Below are 11674 nucleotides of genomic sequence, written 5' to 3'. Positions count from 1 at the left end.
TTTTTTGTTGTTATATACCTGGATGACTGAGAAAACAAACTTTGTGTGTCTGCAGAGTGCTTTCTTTAAATTCTACATCCCATTAGAATCCTCCAAAAATGTAAATGCCTTGAAAAGAAAACAACTCTTCTTGGGTTCATGCCTGACCTATAAGTGCGCGTACAGGGTTGTTGTTCCTCCACAGGTCAGATATTTGTCCTCTCAGCAGATTTTGGCTCTCCTGAGGCAGTCCTCCTCCTTGGGCACCCAGAGCTTCTGTCACCTGCTGCTGCACCGTCCCACCAAGCTCCAACAGGGCCCTCTTCAGGTCAGCTTCCCTGGAGCACCAGAAACTAGAGTTCAAACTTTCACCAGCGGACGAACGGCGCCGTCAAAATTTATTTGATCCCGTACAGATTTCTTCTGTTTTGAATTTTTAAAAAATGTTTCATCACATCAAACATGTTAATTTCAACATGTTTGATGAAAGACGATGAAAAAGATGCATTTCACAAAGACAACTTGAGCACATTCAAAATGCCAGTTTTCAAATTAATACATTTTTTAATTAAATGGAAATTACTTTCCAAAGCAACCTGGCCCTATGAGAAAAAGTAAATTTCCCTTTTGGTAAATCATGAATTGTGATTTTTTTTTTTTTAATTAAGTTCAAATATACTCTCTAATGTACTTCTAGATCAGTAGAATCATGAAATCACTTAAATCGAGCCATTAACTATGAATGCAGAAAACATGGAAGAGTGGACTAAAGTTACTTAAAGAGATTGTTGACAACCCATCCAGGAGGTCTTCCCCCCACCCCCACCCCCACCCCCCCCAACCAAAACAAAATACATCTTAAAGCCTGCAGGCCATACTTGTCTTGGCCAGTGTTCATGATTTAACAATAAGGAAGAGAAAGAACAAAATGGCCTCTATAAGAGAGTGAAAGGCCACAACTACTGCAGTGCACAAAGTCCTGCCTCACATTTTAAACACTACAAAGACTTCAGAGAAAATATTCAGTGGACTAGAGACGGAAGTGGAACCTTTTAAAAAGTGTGCGTCCCATCACGTCTCCCATTACATCCTGCATTTCAGAAAAAGAGCTTCATACCGACAGTCGAACATGGAGGTGGTAGTGTGATGGTCTGGGGCCACTTTATTGTTTCAGGACCTGGACGACCTGCCATGACTGACAGAACCATAAATTCTGCTCTCTGCCAAAAACTCATGAAGAAGAATGTCTGGTCCTCAGTTTACAACCTTAAATTCAGGCTCACTAGCAGAACAACAAGCCGAAGCCCAGCAGCAACGTATATCCGCAGCTGCGTGAAAGACTCATTGTCGGTTATAACAAACGCTTTACTGCAGTTTTTGACGCAGAGTGTGGCACGACCAGTCATTAGGTTCAGGAGCAATTACTTTTTCACACAGGGCCCAGACTGGTTTGAGTAGTGCGTTTTTTTTTTAAAGCATCATTTAAAAGCTGCAGTTTGTGTTTATTCTTCGTATGATATTAAGTTTTATGATCTGAAACTTGAAAGTGTGAAAGAATTTGTAAAAAGGGATGATAGTGTCAGCCGTCCGACCACGGCACCCTTCCGGTGTTCCGAACCAGGTTATGAGTCAGAGTAGGCCTCCGGTAAGATTAAACTTCTAACAATACTGTTTCCCAACGCAGCATATCAAACTGAAAACACGAGTTTATTTAAATATAAAGGGTGTTTTTCTCCAAAGCCGTCTCAGTGAATTAAGTCTGTTTCATTGAAAGCGACAAACGAAAGAATCCAATATTTATTTGCAGCTTGGACCAAACTGCGAGCAGACCTTGATGATCACGGGCTGCTGCTCTACAGTCATCCAATAATTATGACATGGCGTCTCTTCAACAGAAAGAATGAGGTTAGCTGGATCTGTTCTGACAAGCTGGTTGCCTCCTGTCGCCTCCGATGGTGTCCCTCTCATACAATACCCGTTCCCCACGACAGCCAGTACATGCATCACCCCAACCTCCTCTTACCTGCTGTGACTGCCCTCCAGCAGGGCAGCGACGGACTGCCGGAGTTTACCTACAAATCCGCACAGGGAGAAAACGACACCCCCAAACTGAGCGCTGGTCAGGAGGAGCACGGACGCTTCCAGAATCAACATCTGGAGCCGCCGACTCAGATGGTCCAGACGGGCCTGATCCATCAGCACAGTCTGTGTGTGTGAGAAAAAACAGGGTCACCTCAAAACCCCAAAGATGAGCTTTTTGGAAAGTTATATCAGATAGTATACAAAATAAAATTTCTTAAAAGGAAAATCAAGAATTAATTTTCATATAAAATACAAGAAAAAGCCTAGCATTCCCTGATGAATGCATATCACCCGCCACTTTTTCTACCAGAGTTTCAGACTAAACTGTAGACGTACATCCAACAATTGCTTTCTGTGAGTTTCATTCAAACTATACCAGTGGTTCATGATAATTTAATAAAAGACAGACTCACAAACACAAAGAAAACCATTATCATCCGCCTTTCGGTGGTGGTGTGTGATAACTAAACAGACTTGCAGCACATGTTGATCAGTATCTGAGCTCATCTGACAGCTCTCTGTTCATACAGCTAATAAATAAGGTTTGGAGCTGTTGCTCTACATGAACCCTAATGTTGAGTCACATGTTTTAGAGCAATTGCATCCTCCCTCATAATCAATAAAATATCACCCAGTGTAACGAAAGGTGCAGGGAGAGATGTCATTTCCCAGGCGGCTGCTGACCTCGGGATATTTCTGGTCCTGCGGGTCCCAGCAGAGCAGACGCATGAAGGCCCAGTTCAGGACGGCAGTGGGACGGAGGAGACCTCGGCTGTCAGGACCGGGAGAATCAGGCCACGCTCTGAACACAGACATCTCCTCCGATGCTGCTGCCTGAAGCCAAGCAGCTGTGTTGTTTAGATAAGCTGAGGGGGGAGTGACAAAAACAACAACTTTATGACGGCATTGTAGCCATTTAGTTCAAACTTTGATTAGTACATTTTGTATAATCTTATGCCATTTCAAAAACTCAATGTGTGTGTTCAGCATAACTATTAACCACCATCACAAGGAATTTTAGCTCACTGTCTGTGAGTTAGATGAGTTATAGCCACGTTTGTCATGGCTAATGTCTACTAGCTGTGGCGGACATTGTGAATGGGAGCGACTCGCATTATTTTCTCTCCTCACCTGGCTCTTTATCCAGGATCTGCTGGAATTTGAGCCTCTCGTACTGAACGGCCTGCTGCAGGAGATGAGGCCTCAGGCTCTGGATGGTGAAGTTCACCATGTCGGTCTTCATCAGACCCAAAACGCGGAAGATTTCCCTGAGAGAAACAGAGAAATCATTGTTAGTTACATAACATTGTTAATATGTGGACGATGGCTGCCACAGCTAATCAGTCTTAGTCTATATGATAATTGTAATTTTTTCTAATCCTGAGCTAAAATCTGGTGTGGCTATAGCTGAGAATCATTCCCAAAATGTACTCCAAGTGCTAACAGATTATGTGAGATGCTCTATTATACAGCATATGGTGATATTTGAGTAATCAGAGGTAACTTGTGACAGTATTGTGGTACCAATCCAGTTTTTACCTAAGGAGCTCCACAGGGTCCTTGAGGTCCCGCACAGCTCTGATCTCTGGGTCTCGAACCGGAGCACACAAAGACGTCATGGTGTTTATAATAAATCCGACCAGTCTGTGTAGGTCAAGAGCTCCATGATCGACCTGCTGGCGGATCAGCTCCAAGTCCAGAACTTCATCCAGCTGAGCCCTCAGTCTGACATGTCCAGGCAACAGCAGCGATTCCAGCGTCTGATAGGAAAGAAAAGCTTCATTTTGCAGGGTTGTGTGAACGATGACTAATGTTTTCCTCTTTATTTTACCGTACAGGGTTTGCAACCTATGTCTGCAAACTTTGTTATTGTAGCCCTTCAAGCATCAAAACGTTCATCTCAGTCAGGAGATGGCTGCTGTGACTTCTGGTTTTTGGAGGCTTTATACTTTTCAAAGTATTTCAATTTACTTACAAATATTTTCCCCATAAAAATACATCAAGATCTCCAGGGCTTTGTGTATTTTATTTTAAATCGTGTTCTCGTTTAAATCTGCTTCAGCAAACTTCAACTTTTCTTTTGCTACTTTTAGTTTTTAGCTAACATTCTGTAAGTTTTAGCTTTTACCCATCTTTTGCAACTGTAAGATTCAAACTTGCTTTATGATACTTTCAGTTAGCCTTTGGATACTTTAAGGCAGGGCTATTCAACTGGCGGCTCAGGGGCTAAATCAAGATCTCCAAGATGGCGCCGGTGTGTAGGGCTGCCCGTCTCTCGCTCTCTGCTTGTATTGTATTTTTGTTATTTTTACAATGGTTGGTGCAGTGTGCCGAGTCATATTTTCAGTATGATCGTTGGGCACTTTTGGAGCTCCGTACATTTGCTGAAATGCCTGCGGAGTTTTTGTACAGCGGTCAGCACTCTCCTCCACCGGTCCTGTCTGAGATTCCTGCATTCCTTCTGCGTGACCCTGGCCTTTCTCCATGGAGGAAACGTCGCAGACGTTGTGGGAAGCGTGCAGGGATTTTGGTGAAACTGAGGCAAAGTGTGGATTATTCTATCAGGACTCGCTCTGGATCTGATCATCTCCTCTCTGACCCGTGGTGTTCCCGTGGCCCAGCTGCTGGCCAGCTTCCCGCGCGCTCAGTCCATGGAAACACCTGGAGTTGTTTACCTGTGCGCCGCACCAGCAGACCTGGAGGAGCTGTTCTTCATAACCTGCGCCAGCTGGCGCGCGCGTCTCCCTCCACGGCTGTGTCTGCGTTGGACCCTATCAGGATGTGTTTAATCAACGCAAGGTCTGTCTCCAACAAAACATTTATCCTCAATGACTTTTTTAAAGATCAGGAGTTGGATTTTCTGTTCGTCACGGAATCTTGGATTTCTGATGGTGAGTCCAGCAACTTGGTGGAACTACTACCCCCGGACTGTCTGTATTTCAATGCCCCGCGGCCATCAGGTCGGCGCAGGGGGGTGGGGGTTATTATTAACAGTTTTTAAAGCAAACTTGGCCTGTAAAGAGTTGTCCATCCCGGTGTCCCGCGCCAGCTTTGAGCTAAGCGTCTTTGAACTCGGACACTTTCCTACGGTTCTGTGTGCACTCGTCTACCGCCCCCCTCGTTCTAAGGACTTCATAAATGAATTCTCTGACTTTTTGGCTGATATCACTCAGAGATACACTCACTTTTTGCTTATTGGTGACTTTAATTTGCATGTGTGTTGTCAGGAGAAGCCCTTAGTGAAGGACTTTCTAGATTTATTGGACTCTTTTAATTTAACTCAGCAGGTAAACGGTCCCACCCAAGAACACGGTCACACGCTGGACCTCGTTTTAACACGCGATGTCTCCGTTTCTAATTTGAAAATCGGTGACAATGTTTTTTCAGATCACATGCCTGTATTGTTTGACTTCACCCCCCGCTTGTCCTACAGCTAAGACGTGCGTTCCTGCACATACGCGTTCCATTAACCATTTCACTGCTGCTCGTTTTAATGAAGGTTTTAATTCTGAGAGGATCGAACAGTTCCCGGTGTCTCTTACCACTGAGGAGCTAACCTCTCAGTTCAACTCTGCCTGTTTAGATGTTCTGGACCGTGTTGCTCCCCTTAAAACCAGAAAAACGAAACTTAAATCAGAGCCTTGGCTGAATGACGTCACTCGAGCCGTTAGGCGGCAGTGTCGCAGAGCTGAACAAAGGTGGAGGAAGGACAGGCTGCAGGTTTCTTTTCAAATGTTAAGGGAGAGTTGGCGTCACTATCAGAAAACCGTTAAAGCTGCCAAATGTAAATTCTTCTCTGATTTAATTGTCTCCAACTCCCATAACCCCCGAGTTCTTTTCTCCACCCTGAACTCAGTTCTACACCTCAGTGAGCCTTCACCTCTGGAATCCTCAACTGAGCTGTGTGAAAACTTCCTCCATTTCTTTTTAGAAAAAGTGGCAAACACCCGGGCACTCATTTCTCCACCAGCTCATGATCTGTCCATCCCATCTCAGTGATTGGCTGTGTTTGACCACTTTGAGCCCATCTCTCTGTCTTCTCTGGAGCAGGTAATGTGCAGCATGAAGCCATCTGGTTCCCCCTTTGATGTGGTCCCCCCTCGACTACAAAGGAAGTTTTTCCTACCCTGGGTCCTTTTATTCTCGCTATTCTGAATAGCAGTTTATCCTCAGGTGTGGTGCCAAAAACTTTTAAACATGCTGCTGTCGAGCCCCTCCTGAAAAAAACCTAACCTTGACCCCTTAGTCATGTCCAACTTCCGGCCTGTCTCCAGACTCCCATTCACCTCTAAACTACTGGAAAAAATTGTGGAGTCTCAGTTGAAACAGTTTTTGGGGGATCACACTATCCTAGAGTTATTCCAATCTGGCTTCAAATCTCTCCATAGCACTGAAACTGCTCTACTGAAGGTTTTTAATGAATTTTCATATCCACAGACGCAGGTGATTCTGTGCTGCTTGTCCTATTGGACCTTACATCTGCTTTTGACACCATCGACCACAACATCCTCATTTCTAGACTGGAGCAGTGGGTGGGCATCACAGGGTCAGCCCTTAAATGGTTTGGGTCCTACCTCTCTGACAGAACCTTCTGTGTCAATATCAAAGATTTTAGTTCGGCATCGACAGCGCTCCAGTGGGGGGTACCGCAGGGGTCCATCCTCGGTCCCCTTCTCTTTTCTTTATACCTGCTGCCACTAGGTGCTATCTTCCGCAAACACAACATACCCTTTCATTTCTACGCCGATGATTGCCAAATTTACTTCCCCCTGAGGCACAGAGGCACACGCTCTATTCAGCCTCTTCTTGACTGCCTGGCTGACATCCAGGACTGGATGGCTTTAAACTTCTTAAGCTTCAATGAGAAGAAGTCTGAAGTCATGCTGTTCCATCCCAGTGGCTCACTCATGAGCCATGACATTGACCTTTTCTCTCTAGCCCCGCTAGAGAAACAAAAGGTCACTAATCTGGGGGTGATAGTGATAATAAACTCAACAGTCACGTAAACATGATGGTCAAATCCTGTTTTTTTCAGCTGAGACGGCTGTCTAAGCTGAAGCCTATACTCTCCAAAAAGAACCTTGAGACAGTGATCCACGCCTTCATAACATCTAGGCTTGATTACTGCAATTCACTTCTGTTTGGAATCAGTCAGTCCTCCATTGCTCGTCTACAACTTGTCCAAAATGCTGCAGCCCGATTTTTAACTGGTACAGACTATAGAGAGCACATCACGCCAGTTTTGGCCTCCCTGCACTGGCTACCCATTCACCTTCGGATCCAATTCAAAATTCTCATGTACGTTTTTAAATCACTGAACAGTTCCGCCCCATCCTATCTCACTGATCTTCTGCAGCCATATGTCCCACTGCGCTCTCTGAGGTCAGCAGACCAGATGCTTCTCTCAGTCCCAGAAACCCGTCGTAAGCTCAGAGGTGACGGGGCTTTCTCTGTTGCAGGTCCACGACTGTGGAATGAGTTGCCACTGAGTGTCCGGCAGGCTCCCACACTCTCAGCCTTTAAGTCTCGCTTGAAGACCCACTTCTATTCTCTTGCCTTGACCACGTTGTGATTTGTTTTGGTCTGGTCTGTACTCTACACTGTTGGCCATTTTAGTTAGCTTCTGCTGCTATTTGTATCTGTATTTCTATTTTATGTTTTCCTGTCCGCTGTGCATGTTTGTTTTCTTTTGTACAGCACTTTGGTTGGCCTTGTTGCTGTTTTAAATGCTCTATAAATAAATTGGTATGGTATGGTAAATCAGGCCCGTTGACGAACTCAGTTCGACTCACCAATGGGTTCATTTTAAATAAAACTAGATTTTAAATGAAAAGACAAACTTAATGACAATAACTGATGGATGTCCAGCCCCTGAGCTCTTGGTTTTCAGTAACTGTTCCCCCCTGAGCAGTTTAGTTGAATAGCCCTTTAAGCTTTTTGCTACTTTTAGCAAACATTTTGGTACTTTGGCTTTTTGCTCATCTTTGGGTACTTTTAACAACCCTTACGATGCTTTTAGCCTTTAGCTAACATATGCTGCTTTTACTAGCATTTTTTATTTTTAGCCAGTGCATTGAGCTTTTGCTAACCTTTTGCTAACTTTAGTTGTTTGAAATTAAGCTTTTAAACATTTAGCTTTTAGTTGGCTTTTGGCTACTTTTATTTGGCATTACGCTACTGTTTAGCTACTTTTGGCTTTTACTGTTGTTGCTTCTTTTAACATTTAGCTCATGCTTTTTTTTCCTCTTTTTAGCTAGTGTTTTGCTACTTTTAGCTTGTTTTTACAGACGTCAGCTGTTTTTTTTTTTTTTTTTTTTTGTCTTCTTTAAGCCTTAACATTCCCTTTGGGATTAATAAAGTATTTTAGAAATTTGAAATTCAAATTTCAGCAAAGCCATTCGGCGCTCAGCATTTAAGCTGCATTTTTGCAGAAATGTAATTTCTGTAGTTTATTTGTGGAGATTTTCTCTGAACTTACAGTCTTGACCTCCTGCAGCAGAACAAGAGCATGGCTGAAGTTTGGAGGGTCGCTGCTCAGCTCTTCCTGAAGACTGTCCCAAAATGCCCGGTGGACAATATCTTTCACTCTGCCCTCTAGGCTAAATCAGGACAAGTAGAGTTAAATTTATCTTATATTAGCAGTTTGAGTGTTGTTGAAAGTTTTTTTTTTTTTTTTTACGTGGTAATAGGAGTGGTTTGGGGTTTGAAACAGAAGTCTCTGTTCACCAGGATCTCATGTGCCAGACTCAGATTGGAAACACAATTTTCCAGATCCATCAGGCTGGATAACGAGGCTGTGGGAGGACTCCCTGAGACACAGACAGAACGCACGCATAATTAAAACTGCCACGGTGGTAATGATTCAATTAGTAACAGTGTCAGAAGTGTTGTAGAATCAGACCTATAGGAGAGTCAAGTGTTTCCAGACTGGGAAGGTCAGCAGAACCACCTGCAGCCTCCTTTCTCTGGGCCGACATTTCTGCCAAATTCTGCAACATTATATCATTATCGTACAACTAGTCGTTTACTATATGTTCACAAGAAGTTATGATAAATTGTGACCCACTTACGGAGCTCTACCTATCCTATACATGGAGTTCTAAATTAGAACCCATTATTATATAACTGTATCATATGTTATTAAATAATAAATCTTGGAAATATGGTCAAATATGTTTGGGTTGACTCCAAAAATTACAAGTCTACTGGTTACTTCCTAAAGTTTTATTAAAAACTGTCCAGTAGTCCATGAGATATTTTGCTAACAGACAGACAGTTAAACTTTTGACCAAACATCTTGCAGTCTGTTGGCTCAGGTTGTTGATCAGTCTCAGCTAGTAGGTTAAAATAAAAATAAAATGAAATTGAACTGAATTGTTGCCATTTTGTGTTTAATACTTACAATTGTTTTAACTAATACATTTTCACTGGAGACTGATGGTTAAATAAATTTAAGAATAATTTAAGCTTCACAAATTTACTTATGAATCTACAAAACTTGTGTACATGTTCAATGTAGCTATATACACCGAGACACCAAGAAAATATTTACGTAACTCCATAGACGCAAACACACCTGCACCATATTTATAACGTAACGTTTAAAAACTTACCTGGTGTTGTGTTTAAAGTTTAAAGGTGTTGTGGATAAACCGTCAAACAGATCAGCTGTTTACAGGATCGTCTAACGTTCTGTTTGAAATCTGGGAGAAACCATTCTGTCGGAAGATAGGGGCAGCGAAGTTTAAATAACATCAAGTTAGCGGTTCAGCGCGTATTCTAAAAGTGTTTTATCGATTTAATAAAAAAAAGTAAAATTTAGATCACGAAAAATATCAAACATTTATATGTATATTATTTTAAATATATATTATATGTAAAAGCAGGTCGTTTCTTTGGTCTGGCTCAATCTCAAATCATAACAGTGGGCGGGGCTAAAGTGTAAATTTCTCAGTCGGCGGCCAGACCAGTGTATGAACAAAACTCGCCCTACCTGATCAACATTTTTATTCTAGTTTTATGAAAACAAAATGTAGGCATTAACGGCTCATTGTAGAAAACAAGCTGGAACCGCTGGAAAACCACCGTGGATTTTGAGAAAAGTCTAATAAAAAGTGCAGCTGAACAATCTGGACAGGTAATCCTAAAGAAGCGGGTGATCATGTTTTTATTCAGCGCCTGTCTGTCTGATACCAAAACACTATGATCCAGTGGATGATTTATTGAAACTTGTAGCAGATAATCACTGGATGCTCTATAGCAATGTATTTTAATTCAATTCAATTCAGTTTATTTATATAGCGCCAAATCAACAACAAAGTTCTCAGGTCACTTTACAAGAACATTCATTTCAATTCAAAAATACTTTATTAATCCCAGAGGGAAATTATTTGTTGTTGTAACTCGTTATCTTCATTTCATTAAGAGATGTTATAGATACTGATGGCTGTGGACAGGAAGGATCTCTTGTAAAGGTCCATCCCACAGTGGATCCTAAGAAACTGGCTGCAGATGCCGTCTGATCCGTCCACCCAGACTCGGCTGGCCTCTCGGTTCCCCCGGGCTGTAGGATCGCCCAAATGCTGGGCAGAACTCCTCCCAGAGCAATGGCCACTCCTCCCAGCAGTCTGCTAAGCTCCTCATCGCTGCGGACAAACAACTTTAGGTGCCGAGGGATGATCCTGTCCTTCCACTGTCATGAGCCGTGTTTCCTTCTAGTTCCAGGATCTCAGTGGTCAGGCACTCGAGCACAGCTGGCAGGTAGATGAGAATGTGTCCACATACAGTACATAAAAGCCAATTAGTAAATTTCTCTATCTAAGGAACACAACATGTATATGTTAATCCCCGAGGCTCAATGGGATTAACATGTATAAATAAAGGTTGAATGAATAAAATCGTTTTCACCACACTTACTACATTCCAGATATCTGAAATCGAGTTATGACTAAACATATTATTTAAGATATCTTTAATAATTATATTTTGACTAGTCAAAATACTTATTTCCTGCTTAGCTGAAATTAAATCCTGGTTCACGTCTAACTTCCTGAAATTTAACAGTGATAAAACAGAGTTTCTACTCATTGGCACTAAATCCACCTTATCTAAAGTTAACAGTTTCTCACTCATCATCGACAACTCCTTAGTTTCTCCCTCCCCTCACGTCAAAAGTCTGGGTGTCATTCTTGACAGCACTCTCTCTTTCTACTCTCACATCATTAGTATTACCCGGTCTGCATATTTCCACCTTCGAAATATCAACCATCTCCGTCCATCCCTCTCTCCACACTCTGCTTCCATCCTGGTCCAGTCTGGTCATTTCTCGAATCGATTAATGTAACTCTCTCCTCTTTGGTCTGCCTCACAAATTAATCCGTAAGCTTCAAATGGTTCAAAATTCAGCTGCCCGCATCGTCACCAAAACCCCCTCATTTAACCACATCACCCCAGTTTTACAGCAACTTGACTGGCTTCCAGTCACATTCAGAATTCAATTTAAAATCTTGTTGTTCACTTTCAAAGCTATCCACAACCTCGCCCCTCCTTACCTGTTGGATCTCCTGCACATTACCACCCATTCACGCTCCCTTCGTTCTTCCACTTCCATCCA

The 11674-nt window shown here is 42.6% G+C and overlaps 1 protein-coding gene across 1 annotated transcript in view; it reads right to left on the bottom strand.

Moving 5' to 3' along the window:
* Nucleotides 1–9694, bottom strand: part of LOC119412331 (T-complex protein 11-like protein 2) — an 11343-nt gene extending 1649 nt beyond the window's left edge. The window contains exons 1-9 of the mRNA XM_037679320.1: nucleotides 9675–9694; nucleotides 8963–9050; nucleotides 8741–8870; nucleotides 8540–8660; nucleotides 3601–3821; nucleotides 3193–3329; nucleotides 2746–2927; nucleotides 2003–2184; nucleotides 148–317 (exon numbers count right to left, since the gene is read on the bottom strand). Of these exons, the coding sequence (XP_037535248.1) occupies nucleotides 148–317; nucleotides 2003–2184; nucleotides 2746–2927; nucleotides 3193–3329; nucleotides 3601–3821; nucleotides 8540–8660; nucleotides 8741–8870; nucleotides 8963–9038 (1219 nt within the window). The 5' untranslated portion in view covers nucleotides 9039–9050; nucleotides 9675–9694. The remainder of the gene's footprint in view (nucleotides 1–147; nucleotides 318–2002; nucleotides 2185–2745; nucleotides 2928–3192; nucleotides 3330–3600; nucleotides 3822–8539; nucleotides 8661–8740; nucleotides 8871–8962; nucleotides 9051–9674) is intronic.
* Between the last annotated feature and the right edge of the window lie 1980 nt (nucleotides 9695–11674).

This window comes from Nematolebias whitei, chromosome 7, assembly GCF_014905685.2.
Source record: "Nematolebias whitei isolate Nwh7 chromosome 7, NemWhi1, whole genome shotgun sequence".
In the NCBI taxonomy this organism is placed as follows: Eukaryota; Metazoa; Chordata; class Actinopteri; order Cyprinodontiformes; family Rivulidae; genus Nematolebias; species Nematolebias whitei.
Note: the sequence above shows the minus strand (reverse complement) of the source record. Positions and strands in the feature narration are given on the sequence as shown.